Below are 21547 nucleotides of genomic sequence, written 5' to 3'. Positions count from 1 at the left end.
AAACATTTATTGCATTACCCACTTAGGAAAAGCAAAATATAACTAAACTAAACTTACCTTGAAGTGCATAGGCACTTGTTTAATTGATCTTGCCGTGTGCTACAATATGCTTTTTGTTGCTTTCGGCCAGTAGCAGTTGGAGTTGTGGGGACAATGAACATGTTGAGACATGTCCAGATGTTTATGATGCCAATACTATTTTTAGGTTACAGACACTGTCCAGAATTTGTTAAATCCAGATGTCTGAAATTTGGAGAAACTAGAATTGCCAGAGTGAAAACCAGATATGGTTCCTACACCTTTAATGGCTGTCTAGCAGTGGCAATTTCAGCAAGTGTTGCTTGTTACTCTGTGTGACAAGCAAACAGCACCAGCTGATATTCTCTTTTCTCCTCCATTATTATTAAACATAAAGGAACTGTCTCCAGTTTTCAATCTGGTAACCCTAGTAGGGAAATCGGGAATGCCACATTCATTTTTTGTCATGTCCAAACACAAAGAAATGCACCATCAATTGTGAAGTGGTAGCTGCAATTCATGCATGCTTGTCTGAAAAAAAATGAAATATTTGAATTACAAGAAATGCAGGGAATGAATATCAGCATTTATCAAATGTGGGATGCTGGCTACCTATGTGATGTGTCAATTAAATTCACACATGCATAGATGCACTCTCAACATTCGTTCACATTGGCTGAGGCTTCCTTATCCAAATAATCCAATAAGGGTCATACACACTGAACCATTATGGAAACAGCCTCCACATGGCAGCTGTTTCACTTCAAGTGCCCAGAAGCTTGCCCAGCAATTAATGTTTTAACAGGGGGCATATTTTTAAGGGGAGAAAGGCTGGCTGGATTCTGTTGAAGCCAGAATGCAGGCAGAGGGGTCTTTAACCTCCTTTCCAGTAAGAGCAGCTACTGATGCATTGGCACTTTCCTTTATACATCCCAGCTGCTCAGTCTTGTTTGTGTCTTGGCTTCTGTACACCAGTAAACAGCTGAGGAGTATAAGGAGAGAGGTCTATCCTAGACTCTGTTGATGTTTGCACTGGAGAGACAGGGGTTATATGGCAGTGCCTTCACTTATGTCTTCATTCGGGGTTTTTTTTAAAAAAAAATCTACAGTTCTTTCTATCCTTTATGTGAAAAAATGTGCAGATGTTAGTAAATGAATTAAAACATTTTCATTTCCCTATTAATACTATCCAAAGCCATTCCAGATTCCCAACAGGAGAGAAATTCATTGTACTGCCTTGCCATATAGGTGTTTAAAATGAACAGCTTTTTAAACATGCACCATTAACTCAGTATTATCATTTGAAAATGTGTGGCAATTCTGTCTTAAAACACACAGGGATTTAAAATAAGACTTTTGAGAGTTAAGTATTCAAACTCTGGGCCTGCAAAGTCAAATCTGGTACAATTTCTTCCACTTTGGAATGTGTGTGTATTTTTTTTAAAAAAACAACAACTGCAATTTCTTTGCATCGTGAATATGTAGATATCACATTCTTACTCATATATATCTAAGATAAGAGAAATTAGGTTTGCATTCTCTCCTGCAGATGAGATCAAAACCTTTTCCTAGAAATATTCATCACATGATTTTCTTGCACCACGTGGTTTTCCAGCAGATGCAAGTCATGTATACACCAAGTGTTTCATAGTCAAGTATGTTCCACTTTTTCTATGGAGGGGCTCCCGGTTCAGTATTAGTTCTCACTAAAGTTCACACATTGTCTTTTGCTAGGTTGCATTGTGGTATCTACATAGTCCATCCTACTGCAAGCTTCACATTCTTTTCCTCTCAATCATCATCAAATCATTAACCTCTAAAAACAGCATTTAGAGCTATGACACCAAGTAGAATTTATTGATGGATTTATTTTGCTTTACCAGTAGTCGTTTAGGCAGGAAGCTCATTTGGAATGATCTGCTTACTGAGCAGTTTCAATAATGTTGTTACTGAAATGAGAGAATGAGTATCCAGGTGAAGGACACAGCTGTTCTATGGATTAGCTCTGCTCTGCATATACTGCTCTGAATATTTTAGGATAACTGTATCTTGTAACTCTACAATAATATGAATCTATGACAAACGTCCAGAAATTTCACTTGGTAAAGAGCTCAATAGGTGCTTGTGTTAGGAAGTTGGTAACAGAAATATAACAGAAAGCCTGAGATTCTGGATCCAAGATACTTAGGATGATGCTTTCACCTCATTAGGTGAATAGATCATTTTAAAAACCCTGATGTTTTCTTTGAAAAATAGAAAAAAACATTTTTTTTGGCCCAGCGAAAGATAGAAAAATAGAAAAACATTTTAAGAGATAAATATAACAATAAAGCACACACACCCCTATAAAAGGTTTCCCCACAAACAATGATCATATGCCTGCTTAAATAAAAAGTTAAGAATTTAAACATTTTATACACTGATTTTGAGCAGAGCATCATACCATTCCTTTCGTGTTCCATGCCTTCTCACACTGTCATCCTGTTCTCTGTACATTCACCTGTTCTTGCCGACCCTTCTCCCTCCCTCCTTCACTTGTGTATGGCAAAATGCAGTGTAAGAAGGGTGTCACGTCTTGTAGTTAAGTCAGGGAAAACTAATAGAATTGGTATTTGATTCAGGGTTGATTCAGCCATTGATTCGGTGGATCTACTGTTGTGGGGTTTCACCATTGGATTTATGATTTAGGGCAGTGATGGTGCCCAAACCGGGGTGGTGGGTGGGTGGGGATTGGGCACTCAGGAGTGGCAGATGGGAGGTGGGTGAGAGGGGTGAGTGGGGGAGATTAGCAGGGATGGGCGATGGCGCACATGCCAGGAGAGAAGGCGCTGCATGCCCCTTCTGGCACACGTGCCATAGGTTCGCCACCACTGTCCTAAGGGTTAATGTCACTTGCTCAGAGACCATTGGAAAGGCCATCTCATTTCCTTCCAATCAACAAGCTAATGTACTTTTCCTGCCTGCTAGGAAACATGTCATGTTTAAGGAGACACAGTGGCTTGCAGTCTGGGTTATCCATTTAACTTCAAACAACAAGCTGTCTCCTAGCACTGAAAGACTGGTATGTAGTGTCGGGGTAGGTTTAGTTTTCAGCATGAAGAATCTCAACAGATCTGTGTTCAGGGATTTTTGACTGTGCTTTAGGAGAGCAAAGCTTGCTATCAGAGTGGTTTAATATAAATGTTTCCAACTTGCTGCTCAATATCTTTGATTTCATGCATTTTGATATCTCTGACCTCCAGAAAAAGTATCTTTCTCTGTATGTGTGTGTGTGTGTGTGTGCATACAGACATGTGCCAAAGAGAGAAAAACAAAAGCTACTGGTTACCTAAACAAGGAATATGTTGGCAGATTTTGAAGCTGCTCTCATTTGCTGGTTAAATTTCAAGTCAAGGTGTGATTCACATATTCTGATCTTTTTATGCAAAGTGCACATTTACATTTATTTCAACAGAGCTGCAATATTTGACTTTTCATTTTCATTTTGGGTGGGTGGATGGGAAAAGCTGTATGCAAAGAATCTCTAAATATATTGAATTCCCACCCCCCTACGCATACCCACTTGTGCTTGTTAGCAATCTCACTTGTAATCTTTATTGCCTTCAACTCCTCTGTGCTTCATTGAATGTGAAAGATGTGTAGAAATTGCTTTATTGAGCAATGGCAGCTGGTGGCTTCCAGAACTGGTGAGTCCATCCTAGGTTTTGATATGAACTTTTAAAAGAACTATGGATTTGCTGAACCTATTTTGTAAGTTCAGCACCATAGAGAGCTCCTGTAAATTTTAGGCAAAAACCAAAAGCAGTGTTCTTATAAGATATAAACTTTCACTTGTTTGTGCCTGCATGCAAGAACAAATCATTTCAGCCGCATTGTCTCCACTCCATGGTAATATGCCATTTTCAAACTATATTTGTGCTTTGGGATTTCATTTGAGAAGGTTTGTTCATGCAAAATAAATGTACTGTAGTTCCTTCAGGTGGAAACTATGATGGGGTCAGAAAATATACTGTACAACAATCCATATTTTTGTACAGGAAACTATATATTGCTATCTATTGCTTTTTGTAAAGGAAATATATTTTCTGTCCCAAAAAGTTTTTTCTGCACAGAAATCAAATTACATACATTTTAACAAACTGCATTCCGTTTGATTTAAATCTTGTATGTATTATTCCCACATGCACATGGATCTGTTATAGTGAAACTTGCTTACATTTACATAAAATTGCAAATGTATATACATTACAAAAATATTCTGATTTGTTCATGGAAATCATGTGTTGCAGGAAAAATGTTTCTATACAACCCCACATATTTTTGCATTGAAGACAGTGTAATTTATTCAAAAGCACTGCTTTCTATGCAAAAAAAAATCATTTTCTTCCCCCAAACATATTTTCTGCTCAGAAAAAAACCCATTGCCCAAAGATTATGACATTGATTAGTCCTTAGAAGAGTAGACTCATGGACTCAGTGGGTTTACCTATACATTGATTCAACATTCAACAATTGGTTGAATGAATCTACTCTAGTTGGGATCAACTAACAGTATACCAACCTTTGTGTGTTTTTGTGCAACCAAGTCCCAAAGTTGAAGATCTCATGGCTGTTTCCCCGGTTCATAATGAAGTGTTTTGATCATTGTTACATCCTTTTTTTCTTTGAGATATGAATATCAACACTTTTCTTTCATACTACCTACTATTGCTAGAGCAGGCAATTAGGAAAATAATCAACAAGGGCAGAGTTACACAAAGTGAACTTCCATCTCATGCCACATAATGCCTTAAAATTTCTCCTCTTTGGCAGAATGATTGCTTGATGAATTTGATTAGGGATGGAAGAAAATTTCATTGGACCCAGCAGGCTCAATAAAGGTTCATTCACACAGAGACACCCATACCCATCAGTATGTTCAGAAAAAAATATGAAGAGCTACAATATGCATATTTGGAACTATATGTAGAAAGATACTTTCATTAATGGGGAATAGATTACATTTATTTTCAAAATTTTCCTAAGAAAAACACATTTTAAAAATGTGCTTGAATTTCACTGTGGGAAGATAATATCAAATATTTCTACCAACAGAACACAAGAATAGTAATAAATTATAGGTGTGATCTCAAGAACTATAATGAAGTGATGACTATGATGTTCACAGCCATAATTTGAACACAATTTCTGTAACAGACGTTGTTTGAGATTACAATTAGTTCTACATTCTGTTAGTGTAATTCCATTTTTAAGCCTTGCTCCATTTAATTTAATTATATAAAAATATATTAGCTTAGGATCTATACATATGGATTTATGGGAAATATTTAGAGTGCTTTCCTCTTCAGATGTACACCCCATTAACATTAACAGGACGTATTTTCAGCTAAATGAAAATACAGCTGTATTCCTAAAGATTTTAAAGTGTTGATTACTGTCCAAGAAATATCTACCTTATTTACTCAGTGTAGCCAGCTCAGATTTCTTGTATCAATACAGTAGGGCAGGGGTCCCCAAACTAAGGCCCGGGGGCCGGATGCGGCCCTCCAAGGTCATTTACCTGGCCCCCGCCCTCAGTTTTATAATATAATATTTTTATATTATTTTAATACTATAATATATTGTGTATACATATAATATTGATAATATTATGTTATACAATATAATACTAATAATAATACCATATAATAATATTAATTATATGTTATATATTACATATAATATTACAGTATAGTGGTAGAGTTCAATATACAGTAGAGTCTCACTTATCCAACATTCTGGATTATCCAACACATTTTTGTAGTCAATGTTTTCAATACATCGTGATATTTTGGTGCTAACTCGTAAATATGTTTAATAGGCTTTTCCTTAATCTCTCCTTATTATCCAACATATTCGCTTATCCAATGTTCTGCTGGCCCATTTATGTTGGATAAGTGAGACTCTACTGTAGTAATATATAATGCTAATATTGTGCTATGCTAATAATATAATGTATGCACATACAGCTGCTCTGAGTCCCCTTCGGGGTGAGAAGGGTGGGATATAAATGTAATAAATAAATGTAGTAAATGAATAAATAATTTTAGACTTAGGCTCGCCCAACAACAACAATCATAATTAACTTGACTATTTCATTGGCCAGTAGCAGGCCCACACTTTCCATTGAAATCCTGATAGGTTTATGTTGGTTAAAATTGTTTTCATTTTTAAATATTGTATTGTTCTTTAATGGTTATTGTTACATTGCACTACAAATAAGACATATGCAGTGTGCATAGAAATTTGTTCGTATTTTCTTTCAAATGATAATTCGGCCCCTCAACGGTCTGAAGGATTGTGGACTGGCCCTCTGCTTTAAAAGTTTGAGGACCCCTGCAGTAGAGTCTCACTTATCCAATCTAAACGGGCTTGGATCAGCTAATATCTTGGATAATAAGGAGGGATTAAGGAAAAGCCTATTAAACATCAAATTAGGTTATGATTTTACAAATTAAGCACCAAAACTTCATGTTATACAACAAATTTGACAGAAAAAGTAGTTCAATATGCAGTAATGTTATGTTGTAATTACTGTATTTACGAATTTAGCACCAAAATATCACGATATATTGAAAACATTGACTACAAAAATGGCTTGGATTATCCAGAGGCTTGGATAAGTGAGGCTTGGATAAGTGAGACTCTACTGTATTTCAATATTCAGTGCTTATTTTTCCACTTTTTATCATGTCAGAAGCGACTTGAGAACATATTGCAAGTTGCTTCTGATGTGAGAGAATTGGCCGTCTACAGAGATGTTGCCCAAGGGACGCCCGGAAGTGTTACTGGGAGACTTCTCTCATGTCCCTTCAAGCTATAGCTGACAGATGGAAGCTCGCCCCATCTTACAAATTTGAAAACAGCAACCTTCAAGTCAGCAATCCAACCATCAGGTCAGCAGTTCACAAGGGCTTAACCCATTGTGCCACCACGGCTTCTTTATTTTTCCACTGAGAAAATATTTATTGAGATGGTGAATGCTGTGTATGCTATGTTCGTTTCGGTATCATAAGCTGTTACAGGGCAGTTTATACAATCTTTATAAAGTTCCAATATTCTAAGTTGTGATGATTCTACTAAGGCCAAATCATCACATTGTATCTGAAATGTACACATTTAGTAAGTGAATATCCTACAGAATGAATACTTCCCCTACTCCAGTAAAAGAAAAAAGGTGCTATTTCACACTATATAATTATAGCACTATGATGAACAATCTGTATCTCTATCACATGTTATTTGCATTTTTGTAAGGTATTGATTTATTTATTGGATGTATATGCCACCTTTTTTCCAGACTCGGATTCAAAATAATCAGTAGTAACACTGCTTCTGTTACTGCAAAGACCTCAAGAACTATATCTATTCCCAATACACTTTTCTATGGCTACCAAGCATAATTTCTCACCAGTAGATCTTTTCTTTACTACTTAGGCTAGAATTGCACTGTTTCAATGAAAAAAATGCTATGCAGTCCTACATATGCATGGTCCAAAGTGAGTTCCATTTACAACAGTATAATTGATTCCCAATCCACCTACATAAGCACTAAAACCTGGATTAGATCTGAGTTGGCTCCTGGCTGTCCTCCATTTCTAGTGAGTACTTCAGGTTAATATGATTTTGTCTCACTTTAGTAAAGGTTGGAGGACTTTTCAAAGTTTGCTTGAAACTCTGGAGTATCCTGTGGCTTCAGGGCAGTTTGAGCAGTCGAATCGGATCCTATCTGGTCTGGCCCACTGTCTATACAGGACACTTCCACCATCACCTTTTCCCTGTGCTCATCAACACCGGTAAAGGGAGTGAATGATTCCCAGCTAACTGCCGTGCTCTGTACGAGCTCCTGGATGTTTCAGGCACCCTATGCTGACATTGGCAGGGGTGTCCCTATAACCAGGAAGAAAGTGGGGAAATTGTCTCCCTCTTGCTTCCGGTCATGTGAGTGCCCCTGGCATCTGGGAGTGGTGATGGCAACATGGAAGGTGAAGTGAGGGCTGGTATGGTTTGACCCGACTAGACTGTGCAGACTCCCTGCCACCACAGTTTTTGGAGGATGCATGTGACCACCACCAGGGACATTCTGAAGCAGAAATGCTTTGGATTGGCCCCACATTTACCAGCCAGGAACCCATTTTCAGTGCACAGTCATAACATGATGGTTCCATTTTAACTACCATAGCAACATTTTGTGGAATCCTGAAGTTTGAAGCATTAGATGAACATTTGAAAATTCTAAATGCCTCTCTGCAAACCACTGAAAGCATATCAGTTATAGTGGAATAATAGCGCTATAATTGTACTATATAAATGGGCCCCAGATGGGATGTAGTTCTAAGTAAACGAATGTGGGATTGTACTGTAAGTCCCTGATAACATGACTGGGAATTGGAAATTTTTAACTCTGCTGCATGGTACACTTAAGGCTTTAAAGCATGGGATTTCTCCCTCTGCAGTGCTAAAATCTTTTGTTTGGAAGATAAACAGATATAACTGTCCCCAGTAGCAAGACTCTTTCCCCCTCTTTATTACATAGAGACAAAATATCATAATACTGCCATTGCTCTAATGCTAGTGCAAATAGAGCTGTAACTAAAACAAAGTGCAGTGTTTAGTAAAGTTGTTTATTTACTTAGAATATTTATATCTACTCTTCAGCTAGAAAGGCTCTCAGAGTAGTTTATGTATCAGTAAAAGCAAGGCTCTGTAAAAAGCATATTGACTAGATATGCCATGAGTAAGAGAAATCCCTCTGGAGAAAGGTAGGGCTACTTAATTGGTTTTTTTTTCTTTTGTGAAGCAGGCAGGGAGTTGATATGAATAATTCACTTATATCTTACCAAGTGACCAGGGGGAAAACCACTAATGGATACCTGCATCACACAATGGGAGTGACTTTAAGGCCCTAAGGTTAGGACATAGAAAGTAATACAATAGTAATTATACAGGGTGGGAATATGAGATTAATTATTCAGAGAATTATTATTCCACCTAGTTGTTAAATCGAAATCTCAATAATTAGGTTACATTTCTTGCCATCCATTTTCTTAAACAGTATTTACCTCATCACTAGCAATATTTGGCTCATCGAGTGTACACAGTTATTGATGGCTGCAATAATGTTTGCTACAAGTATTGTCAAGATTTTAGGATGTTCCACAGAAGAGGATTCTTCTGATTGATTCTTTTTTCTATCAATAATAATTACTAACATTTTGTTTTCATCCCACTTTTCTACACATGAATACACACCAAACAGTAAAGATTATAAAAGAAATATGGAAAATTATGGCAGGAATTAGCAGTGGAGCAAAACTCAGGGTAAAGCAATGCAAGCAAAAATAACAGGATGAAGTTATTAAAATGCAGAGACAATTTTTTCAATCAAATGAAAATCAGAATAGTTACCATTAAAGAATTCTTTTGGGTAGGTCCTGAGGAGGAAGTGATTCTCCAAAATGTAAAATCACTTCCTCCATGAAAGTGATTTGTGATATTGTATCATCCGTTGCTGATCATGTGTACAGATCAAAACCAGCACTTTTAACATGGCTCAGAAATAAATGGGAAGTTGTTTCAAAGCCAAATTGAAAGTTGTTTAAGACCAGCAACACCAGCACATACTTATACTTTTTGCTCTAACTGTAAATTCCAAATGCTTGCTAAGGGCAGCTCTGTAAATAATATGCTCCTGGGCAGGTGCAGATATCAACTGTATAAGAATAATAATGACCAAAATATACCATATGCTGGATGAAATAAGACCACAACTTTATTGGTTATAGCTTATCAGGGTTGGCACAGCTGCTAGGTCATGGATCCCCTTTCCATGTGGCATGCTTGTCATAATGTATAATCTCACTTCCCAAGTCAGCTGCTGGTCTGTTTCAGGATATGTGCATTTCTGAGGCAGTGTGTGCCTGCCCCCACCTGGGCAAACACTGACTCACCGCATCATGGAGCCAGGGTTCCCTTATGGAAACCCTCCCACTTGCCAATATCCATAGGCACTAACTCTGAATTTGGCTCCAAGACCTATACCAAGCACCCAACTCACAGTTGTGACAAATTATGAAATGCTGGGAGAAGAGAGTGGCTGGAGATCCAGTTGAGACTGGCTGTCTCCACCCTTACAGCTGGCTATGTATACTCTCTGTGGTCAACCAGATTCATCCAATGAGGAGCTGGTAAACATCCAGCTCTCATTAGTTTTTACAAGTATGGGGCTTCACCCAAAGAGATGGTTCAGCCTCACAAGGGCTTACTATGAACTACCATGTACTCTCCAGCAGCTTCCTGTCACCCCCCTGGGAACAATAGCACTCAGATTTTTACAGCAGTATAAATGAAAAGTTGCCCAGACATGGATCCTACTTACCTGTCTGAACAAGCTATCAACTGACCAGCAGTGCATCTACCTTGTCTAGATTTAGCCTTAGATTGTTTTTTCCCTCTCATCAAATCCTTCCCTGTAGTCAAACTTCCACAGCTTCCTAGACACCAACTGAAAAAGAGAGGTAGATGTCAGTAGCACAGTGATGACACTAACACCCAAATTCCATAAGGCCAGTCATCAGAAATTCACCCCTGCTTTCTGAGAAAGTTCAACTGAATAGGACTTGTATGACCACACCAAAATGTGTTGGGGTGATCTTGCAAGGAGGTTAGTGAAATTGTTCTGAGAAAGTACAATTTATGGATTCATTTATAAGGCTGTTTTGGACCAGAAGGAGTACAGCTCCAAAAATGGCACCATAAAGCTAGCAAACATTTTTCTACATCCCAGGACATTCAGCATTCCCTCCCTGTATCTTTATTTGTTATGGAAGGACTGTTATGCTGATTTATCAGGGGCCTGAGAATGCGCTTTTCCGCCTCATCATGTCCAGTATTCTGACTAGTCTGCAACATCCAATAAACCTTGCTGGCCAGCTCAGTTTTGAAAATTAATTTTGGGGACTATATTACCCAAAAACCTTCATGCTATCTGTGGCATTCTGGGAATGGCAGTCCAAACAGTAAACTTTCCAGACTCTGAGCATGCCCACAACACTCATTCCATGTGATTTCATGCCACACCTTTTAAAACCACAGCAGTAGCAGGGTTTCCAGGTAAAGTCTTACCTGTGCTTTGTTTGCCATTAAAACAGTATTTAACTGCAACAGCATGTCACAATTTGCAATCCATTGGATTTGGGCTGCCAGGAAATGAATTTATAGATGGATGGCTTAGCAGACATGATTTTGTGTCCATTGTAATTCTCCTGAAATAGTGTATTCAGGCTATCCCAGCCTGCAAACAAGATAGTCCTTTGGAGATAAGGCAAAGGTGGCGGCACTCGAGTTAATGCATGAAAAGGTCAAGAGGAGAATAATTCACTTTCACCTTGCCACAGAGGGAAAGCTGCTGTGAAAGCTGCCCATTTATTGGCAAGATTATATATAAACACGGAGTTCATATCTTCAGCCTCCACCTCGGCAGACGTCCAGCCAGAGCTCTTGTCATCACCTACCTACCTAATCAAGTAGTGGATTATCTTGTCCTGATAAATTGGAGCCAGCATCTACTGGAGATGGAGAGAAGGGGTGTGGGAGGGGGGAAGGGGGAAGAAGGAGGTGGGTGGGAGGGAGAGATAGAAAGAAATAAGTCTTAGATGAAGTACTTTGCTAGCCTGTAGCTAATAGGGTAGCAGATGTCTGGATCAAGCCCCTGAGCTTGTATTGTGGAGCGCAAGAGAATGATTTGTGGTGAACAGTGTAAATGCCTTCAAAGGAAGACATCGCTAAACAGGCACACAGTTAAGCTTGATGTATTTGAGTCCAGGGGATAAAGGGGAACCAAACTACCTTAATGGGTATTGTTTCCTAGAGGAATGTGCACAGTTTCGGTGTGGTTGATTTGAACTCATTTGCCCTAGCAGGGACCATTTTTATGAACTGCGCTGTTGAGCAATGTGCCAAAAAATTTTAAAAAGGAAAAGAAAACACGGCACTGCTGAGCATCTTTCAAAAAAAAGAAAGAAAAGAATCAAGAGCTATGGAGGAGCCGTTAGGACGCTGATTCATTGTACTCAAGGCTTTGTGGGTTGATTACTGGCAACTTATTCAGGGTAAATAAACTATTTTCTTCCTCTTAAACCCCACCGAGACAAACATTAGCATTTGCTAAGCACACAGCAGTGTGGGAAGGATTGATTTAAGCAAAAGACAAAGCAGGAGAATTCCCATTCTGATCAGACAAATCAGGCCATTTATTTCCAAATTGCTTTCAGAAATAATAAAAATATGGTTGTGAAATTTTATGCCACATGTACTATATAGAGCCATTGATACAAGGCTGGGGGATATTACAGAAAATAATTTTTGAGTATCTAAAGCTAGGGTTGTTTTAATCGAGTGTGAACTTGATGGACATTTATGTTCCCCTTTCATTAAAAAAATCCTTTTAAATTCTGTATTCTGTAACATGAGACACCTCTTGTGCCATGTGTGCTGGAAAAGTAGGGTTTAGAAAGTAAATAAATAATTACTTCATCTGTTTTGATGCTACTACAATCTTGCCTAAACAAAGAGGGCATCTCAGTAGCCAAATCAAATCAAATACTTCAATTCAGCTGTTGTTAAACTGCACTTTTCACCTATCATGGGGAGGGCAGCCAAAAAAAAAAAATATTACCCTCACAAAGGACAAAAGATAATTCTAATTTGCATAAAATTTGAATATGCTAATATACTGTAGGTGTAATTTTAGAAGCAATAAGCAAAACTGAAATGAACATGTACTTCATATCATGGGGGAAATTGCAACCAGATGACTTGTATCCTATCTTAATTTGCTTTTCAGGTACTAGGTGCTCATGACAGGAGTAGGAGAACCAATTTTCTTCAAAAGAACCTACAATTAGGCCCTCATAACTATTAAGGTTAAACATGTCCTTTAAAAAATGAAGGAAACTTGGTAAAGAATCTCACCAGTCTCACCTTCACAACTATTATTTTTTTGCATACCCACACATTTCTTTTTGTTTTTTTATAATGAATTGAGAAAAGGAAATCAAGACCACAATTGTAATTAGTTGTACTGTACATAGCATGTTATAAAAGCCTCTTACCTTATGTCAAGGAGCAATTTTGGGACAGTAAATATTGAAAATTTTGTCGTAAACGTTTTGTTCAGTATAACACCCATTTCTGTAGGGCAAACATTTCTGCATGTATGTACAAAAACGTGAATAATAGTAAATACTATTGAAATTCAGGAAATCTGGCCCAAGAATATCCTGGGATCACACTGGACAACCTAAATAGGACAAATTTTGTTGAACGTTGATAAATGAAACTGGATATTGCATCTGTAGGGATGAATGTTTTACTGTATTCCATAATCCATTTTCCCATTTTTCTGGGGGCAAAAGTTTGCCATGCCTTCAAATCTCTAGATATATAAGATCAAAAAAAGTTCTGCCACATGACTGTATCCACAGGACTATTATATAGTGGATTCACAGAGCTAGAGAAATAATTTGATTTTACTGGTCTACAATAAAATTAGTTTAAACAATAATTATAAAAAATAAATGTTTTAAAATATATTAAATGATTTCACAATTTTATAAACAGATACTGTAAAGTCAGATAAAACCATTGTGAATCATTTCCAGCCTAGATAAAGTCAGCTTGGCCCAATAACCTTAATAAAAAGTCAGATTTTAGCTTGGCATCAAAGTAATTTCCAGTGTTGATGCCAATGAGTCCTTCAGAGAGAGGGAATTCCAAAACTAGAGTTCCACCACAACAAAGGTCCATATCCTCTCATAATGTATTTCTTGTATTAATGGGACACAAAGGAGGACCTATCCCAATAGATTTTAATTCTCAGGTAGGCATGTAAAAAGAGAGAGATACTCCCTCAAGTATTTGGATCTCAAGCTTTTAAGGACTTTACATTTTATTCTATATTTTGAAGTCCTCTTCCTCCTTTCCCACACTACAGTTGATCTAATCTAAATTAAAGGCCTCGACAAAACAGAAATGTCAGGAGAGCCATTGACCATCTACACTGAGCAATTAAAGCAGTTTGACACCATATTGTGCCATAGCTCCATCTATGAAATCCTGGGATTTGTTTTGGCACCAGATCTCTCTGTGCCCATCCCAGAATTCCTTTGAGTCGTGACAGTTGATGTGGTGTCAAACTACTATAATTCTGAATGTGGATACAGTCATAGATCTCTCATCTGGCTCTGTGGGTGGAAATGTTTGCTCACAGCAACCATCTAGTTATTTTCCATTAGTTCTGTGGTAAAGAGTGTCTCCAATGATCCAAACTATTCTTGGATCTGGCATAAAACCTTTAGGTTAAATTCGAGATGAAAACCCATTGCTATGATTTATGAAATCAACTGCACTCCCCAGATCCCTTGATTCTAGAGTGCCTCCTTCTCACAGTTGTTTTTCCCCCTTCTTTCTAGGGGAATCCCTACATGTGCAATGAGTGCGATGCAACCATTGACGAACTGGCACATCCACCCGAACTGATGTTTGATGCCGAAGGAAGGCATCCCTACACCTTTTGGCAGTCTACCACTTGGAAGGGTTACCCAAAGCCTCTCCAGGTGAACATCACCCTTTATTGGAACAAAACCATTGAGCTAACAGACAACATTGTGATCACCTTTGAATCTGGCCGCCCCGACCTAATGATCCTGGAGAAGTCTCTCGACTATGGTCGGACGTGGCAGCCGTACCAGTACTATGCTACCGACTGTTTAGATGCTTTCAACATGGAACCAAAATCAGTGAGGGATTTAACCCAACAGACAGTCCTAGAAATCATTTGCACAGAAGAATATTCTACGGGGTACATGGCAAACAGTAAAATCCTCCACTTTGAGATTAAGGATAGATTTGCCCTATTTGCTGGGGCACGGCTACACAATATGGCTTCTCTCTATGGGCAGCTCGACACAACCAAGAACCTAAGAGATTTCTTTACTATCACAGACTTGAGGATAAGACTACTCAGGCCAGCAACAGGGGAAATATATGTGGATCCGCATCATTTGACGCGCTACTTTTATGCCATCTCAGACATAAGAGTAGTTGGAAGGTAAGAGAAAATAAGCAACTATGTATACAGTTGCATTTGAAATGGTGATGTTAATGTTCTGTCCACCCACATTAAATATAGCAGTTATTTTCATTGTTATTTCGAATGTTGATCACTGTGTGGAAATCTTCCACAAGCACCTGTGACCACAATTTGATTAATTTGTAATACATTTTCCTAGTTCCATCTTATTTCATTGTTGAGCAGATTGTTTAGGGTGGATGAGTTCAACCCAAAGGCACCTCAGCTTTTGGTGAGATCATAATCAAAGATATGATCTGGGTATTCATAGAAATGTAGCTTGATAGGCACTAGATCTTTAATTTACCATTGAAGTGTCTTTAACAGGAACATTGACCCCAGCTTAATTGGCAAAAACAGGAAGCAAGTTCTCTGTTATGGGGTATGAGATGTATATTAGTTCCCTCCAGTGTTATTAATATATATTCATGATCAAGTATTGGGGCCTTGGGGAAGACCGTTTTGTTACAAACATGAACTGTTTCTACAGGTTTGCTTGCTTCCAATAAATTAAAAATTTCCAGCACATAAAAGGTAGGGACAGGCCTTCTTCAATGAACCAATACAAAAAGAGTGAAAATGTTTACTAATTGATTATTTATGAGGGAACAGACATGTGGACAGACATGTGAATACATCAAGGCAGTTTACAGGCATCCCAAATGTAGCTTTGGGGCAACACTGAGGAGACAGTGTGGAGATCATTGAGATTTGTGTCATTATACCTATCACAGAAGAACCCCTTGGCAGATTGTGCTATGTGCTGATTACTGTGAGTGCAACATGCTTTTAAGTTTTGTAATAATACTGTGCTGACTCTGGTACCGGAGTACAATGACTTATTTTTGCTTGGTACATAGAAGAGTCTAGGCTCAAAGGATTTTCAAGATGGATTGAGTAGACATATTATCTTGTGTCAGAGCCATACAGATACACCATTGCTATGATGACACAATGGCTGCCAGATCCTAGTCCTACTTGACTTAGGAAGGGAGGGGACTAGACAAAAAAGAAAACACCAACAATTGTGGAGAGTCATTTTCATCATATCTGTGTGGAAACATCGCTATTGCCAGAGGCTGTTGTGAAAAATCATCCACAAGCTTTTGAATCTTGGCCATTATCTGGTCCAGTGGCAGACATCTTACTAGTTAAATCAGGGCAGTTCTGCCAGAATATTTTAAGCTGCAAGCTCACCAAGGCTTCCACAATTCCTTTAGTAACTTCAGACATTGACTATGGGATTGTGCCCATGATATAATAAATGGCATACTAAGGTAAAGGTTTCCCCTGACGTTAAGTCCAGTCATGTCTGACTCTAGGGGTTGGTGCTCACCTCCATTTCTAAGCCAAAGAGCCGGTGTTGTCCGTAGACACCTCCAAGGTCATGTGGCCGGCATGACTGCATGGAGCGCCATTACCTTCCCGCGGGAGCAGTACCTATTGATCTACTCACATTGGCATGTTTTCAAACTGCTAGGTTGGCAGAAGCTGGAGCTAACAGCAGGCGCTCACTCTGCTCCCAGGATTTGAACCTGGGACCTTTCGGTCTGCAAGTTCAGCAGCTCAGTGCTTTAACACACTTCGCCACCGGGGCATACTAAAGATCTCTAAACAACTAAGTGAAAGAACTCTGTCACTCATCACAATATGTGTAATAAGATGTTAGTAATAGAAATGCAGCTGTTGTTTTTTTTCCCTATGTTTCTTTTAAGGAACTCAAGACATGTATCCCTTCTCTCTGTTTTCTTTTTTCAACACTGTGGAGTTGTCCAGGCTTAGAGAAAATGGCTAAATCAATTGGCTTTTGGTGAACTAGTGGGTTCTATGGCTCACTGGAGATGAACCTGGATTGATGAGGTCCTAACCCAGCACTCTAAATACAACATCACCGCAATTCTAGTTTTTAAACATTATCATGTGAAAATTAAATTAAACTGTTGTTATCATTTGCCTTCAAGTTGTTTCTGACTTATGGCAACCCTAAGATGAACTGATCATAGGATTTTCTTTGTTCAAGGGTAATTTGCCTTCGTCTTTTGCTGAAACTAAGAAAGTGTGAGTTGCCCAAGGTTACTCAGTGGGTTCTATGCCTGACTGGGAATTTGAACCTTGATCTTCAGAATTGTAATCCAGTGTGTAAACTACTACATCACATTGACAATATCAATAATCTGGTTTGATTTCATATCATGCTTTTTCTATCATGGAACGAAAAGACTTTTGGGTTATTCATGCTCTAAAGCAACAGGAAATTCTCATATACCTGGAAATTATCTGTGCTGGGAGTGAAGCCTTTGTTTGCATTTGTAAATGTCTGTTTCTAAGTATTCCCATAGTCTGCAAGCTGGGATCCATTCAGCAAATTTGGTGGACATGAGAGAAATGAAGGCTACGTGAGAAATCCTATTCCATGAATGGGGGTTTATTTGCATGCCCTTAGATAGAACCCCATCTCTTTTTCCCCTTGCTTAGCTATAACCTTTTATAAGGGATGTAAACGAATTTATAATGCAAGATACCTTTCAACTGTTAGAGAAACACTGTGGTCTACCTCTTTTTCCAAGTTCAGTCCTGAAATGCTGATTCCACAGAAGATATGCAGCACAGTGTAGATGCAGATAATCCTAGCCCCATAGTCATTAAACTATTGATGTGGGATAAACTTAAATTGAAAAGTGCCTTTCAATGTAATGTTTGAAAGCTCATTCAGCATCTGTGATTGATCAGTCTTATAAGGATGAGTGTGTGTGTGTGTGTGTGTATGTATGTATGTATGTATGTATGCATAGGTAAAGGTTTCCCCTGATGTTAAGTCCAGTCATGTCTGACTCTGGGGGTTGGTGCTCATTTCCATTTCTAAGCCGAAGAGCCGGCGTTGTCCGTAGACACCTCCAAGGTCATGTGGCCGGCATGACTGCATGGAGCGCTGTTACCTTCCCGCTGAAGCGGTACCTATTGATCTACTCACATTGGCATGTTTTCGAACTGCTAGGTTGGCAGAAACTGGAGCTAACAGCGGCCACTCACACCACTCCTGGGGTTTGAAACTGGGACAACTCGGTCTGCAAGTTCAGCAGCTCAGTGCTTTAACACACTTCGCCACCGGGGCTCCTTGTATGTGTGTGTGTGTGTGCGTGTGTGTGTCTGTGTGTGTGTGTGTGTGTGTGTGTGTGTGTGTGTGTGTGTGTGTGTATATATATATATATATATATATATATATATATATATATTATTTCATTTTAATACCCTGTGTTTCAAATAATTATCACTTGCAGAATAAGGAGCCTCAAACTAGAGAAAACTGAGTGGAACAAGATTTTCTACTGCTCAACTGGTTAATGGCAGATAACAAACATGAATGTGGTTAATGGCTTCTGGCATATCTTTATATACATTGTGCAGTGTATTCATGCTTTGGTTGCATATTAAGATTCTTTGTGTGCTCATGATTTTGATACATAGTCATGAACACAGAGACAAGTCTGAATGTGTGTTTGGAATGCTGCATGCTGCATAATGTGGATATGGATAAACTGTGTGTGAGGAAACCCCCCAATTTAGCTTTAGAAACCATTTGTAAAAACATGATTGTATGGAAGGACTGGATAATTGGATATGCACCAACTTCTCTCTTAGTCTATCATCTATAATTTGTCTCCTCTTCCTCCTTTTCAGAATAATGAGTAGGTTCTCAATCATTTCCTTTCCAACTCTAAGAACTGCCAGGATGCAATATTAATAGTTGAATAGGTACAATAAAACTGAGGGGGAACAAACCTGGCTGAACATATTAGAGGAATTCAGAGAATCCACTAAGTACAGCCATCAGCAAATGATAATTGATTTTATGATTATGCTTCCATCTTCTGTCAGTATTCAGTCTTTATATTTCCCTTTGAAGTCTTATGGCCCATTCCTAAGCACTGGGGCTTTGCTAGTAATATTGAAGAGAACAGATTGCCATGATGCTAAGGTATAGTTAGTATCCAAACACAGCAAATGCAGTTTAAAGTATCATTGTACCTGATCTTGGCAACCTACACCAACCCATGACAGAAATGCTGTGTGAGAAGAGTTGCTCTAATATGCCAATAGGGAAAAGGGCAAAGGATCTAATGTGAACTCATTCTATAACACTTTTTGTTGCAGGGTTGGCCCAGGATTTTTGATGGTGTACTGTATATTGAAGCTTCTAAAAAAACGCTCAAGGCCACCTGAAGTAGCCATCTGATGGGAAGGAGGAGAGGGGGAAAGTCAGGTTATGTGGTAGAGTGAAATAGTTAGGAAGTTCCTGAGGTACTGGTAGAGAGAGGGTGCTTTAGATGGTTCCCAGTATCTGTCACTCTAGTAATTGAACAATCTATCTATACAATTCAGTTGGCCTTGTTTTTTGTGGTCATCAAAACTTGAGTAATGACAATATCTCATTGGGCTGAGGATTCACCACGCATCGTGGCAAATACTTGGGGTTACCTACAGCAGAGGGGAGGGGAAGGAGGCATGGAGTACCTGTCACTCCACATCCCGCATTGTGTGACTTACCCCGACCCCCATCCAATGTGGGGAAGGGTCACCGCTTGGCTTGTCCCCTGGCTTGCCTCCCATGTTGCCACAGCAGCAGTGTGTACCTCTTCCTGTCCTCTTTCACCATGGAGCCTGGCCAGAAGTTGGTATGCATCGTGGGAAGGGATCCATGGTGAAAGTGCAGAAGAAGTGACATATGACAGGTAAATCAGCCTGTCTGATGAAGTCGATGCATCTTTATATACCTTAGTCTACATTACAACCACATTCCCCTTTCCCATAAGTTATCAGTGTCAGTAGAACAATCTATCTATACAATTCAGTGCAAATAACTGATTATTTGTTTATATTTCACACAGAAGCATATGACAGGAAGCATGTCAGGTCTGAACCTTTCAGCACAATATTGCAATGAAAGTGTATTCTTAATGAGAGGAGAAATTCTTCAACTAGGAGGGGGATAATAGCTTGTACTGTAGTTAACATTCCTTGTGGCCTTTCTCTAACACACATTAGGAGCTCTTAATTTAAAATGTCAAAACACTGGTAAAATGCCATTAGATTCATAATTGTTGTTTAAATGGACGACTGTTGTCTGACTAATGAATAGTAATGTTATTTTGGAAAGCCTTTTCATAGTTGACGGGGCTGTGTTTCCTAACGAATTTTACATATTTTTCTCTCTCTTATTCCATGTTGCTCTAAAACAGTGGTTCTCAACCTGTGGGTCCCCAGGGGTTTTGGCCTACAACTCCCAGAAATCCTAGCCAGTTTACCAGCTGTTAGGATTTCTGGGAGTTGAAGGCCAAAACATCTGGGGACCCATAGATTGAGAACCACTGCTCTAAGGAGAGCAACAGGAATACTTTAAAACAAATATCTGGATTTTTCCCTTAGAGGAAAGTTATTTTAACTTTTGGGAAGTTCAAAGGCCTTCTTAGGGATATACTAGTGCTTTTGTGTGTGTGTGTGTCTGTGTGTGTGTGTGTGTACACACACAAATGCATATCCTCCCAAGACAGAATAATTTGCTAATAATTTGAAGCCCTATCCCTTCCATTATCAAAGTGCATGAAGCACCAACATGCTTAAAGAGAGTTGCTTTTTGAGATGGATTTGATGTTTCCTATTCATAATAAAAGAAATGTGAGAGAAGAGTAGGAGAGAGAAAGGGAGATTGGTCTAGAGGATTTTTTTAAAACCACTTGGCTTTTTTAAAAAAGAAACCTCACAGCAATCCCATAGCAAATTGACTCTAAAAATTAGGTTTAACAGTATACAGAACTTATCTGATGGTGTTGCTTGTTGGCTAAACCTACTAGTAATCGGACAGGCCTACTACAAAGGGGTTATCTGCTGTTTAATCCCATCCTAGTAGATTAAATTCATGTTGGTTTCTTTATTCCCCACTTGGCTGCTGCTGATAAACCGCCCTTGCAGAGCACCCTTACAACTCATGTGGATCCTTACCTCCCTTTCACTGATAAGAGCTTAATCTATTCCCTCCACCAATAGAGAAAGTATGGCTTTTGGTCTTGGTAAATCTTGCGGCTTCAAAGAGCAGGCTGTGATATCTCTGCCACTCAATAAGAAGGATGGGAGGCTTTTCCATTTCAACTGCCTAAATACTGCTCAATGTAGAAGATCCAGAATTTCCCTATTCCGTTTTGACTGCTGCCCACATACCTGGACAGTCATTCCTTATTGGTTCTTTTGAATTTCTTTACACAATCTATTATCCTGAGATAACCAAAGGTCCTTCTCCATCATAGTTGCAATAGAAACACCCTTCCTTCTACCTCACCTGCTATTTTATATGGGCCGAGAGAACCC

At 38.8% G+C, this 21547-nt stretch overlaps 1 protein-coding gene across 12 annotated transcripts in view; it reads left to right on the top strand.

The window, feature by feature from the left end:
* The window catches only part of ntng1 (netrin G1), a 346261-nt gene that overhangs the window by 129814 nt on the left and 194900 nt on the right, over positions 1–21547 (top strand). For all 12 annotated transcript variants that reach the window (XM_062977940.1, XM_008109115.3, XM_062977942.1 and 9 more), the window contains exon 3: positions 14529–15166. In XM_062977940.1, coding sequence (XP_062834010.1) covers positions 14529–15166 — 638 coding nt within the window. The remainder of the gene's footprint in view (positions 1–14528; positions 15167–21547) is intronic.

Source organism: Anolis carolinensis, chromosome 4 (assembly GCF_035594765.1).
Source record: "Anolis carolinensis isolate JA03-04 chromosome 4, rAnoCar3.1.pri, whole genome shotgun sequence".
Lineage (NCBI taxonomy): Eukaryota > Metazoa > Chordata > Lepidosauria > Squamata > Dactyloidae > Anolis > Anolis carolinensis.
Note: the sequence above shows the minus strand (reverse complement) of the source record. Positions and strands in the feature narration are given on the sequence as shown.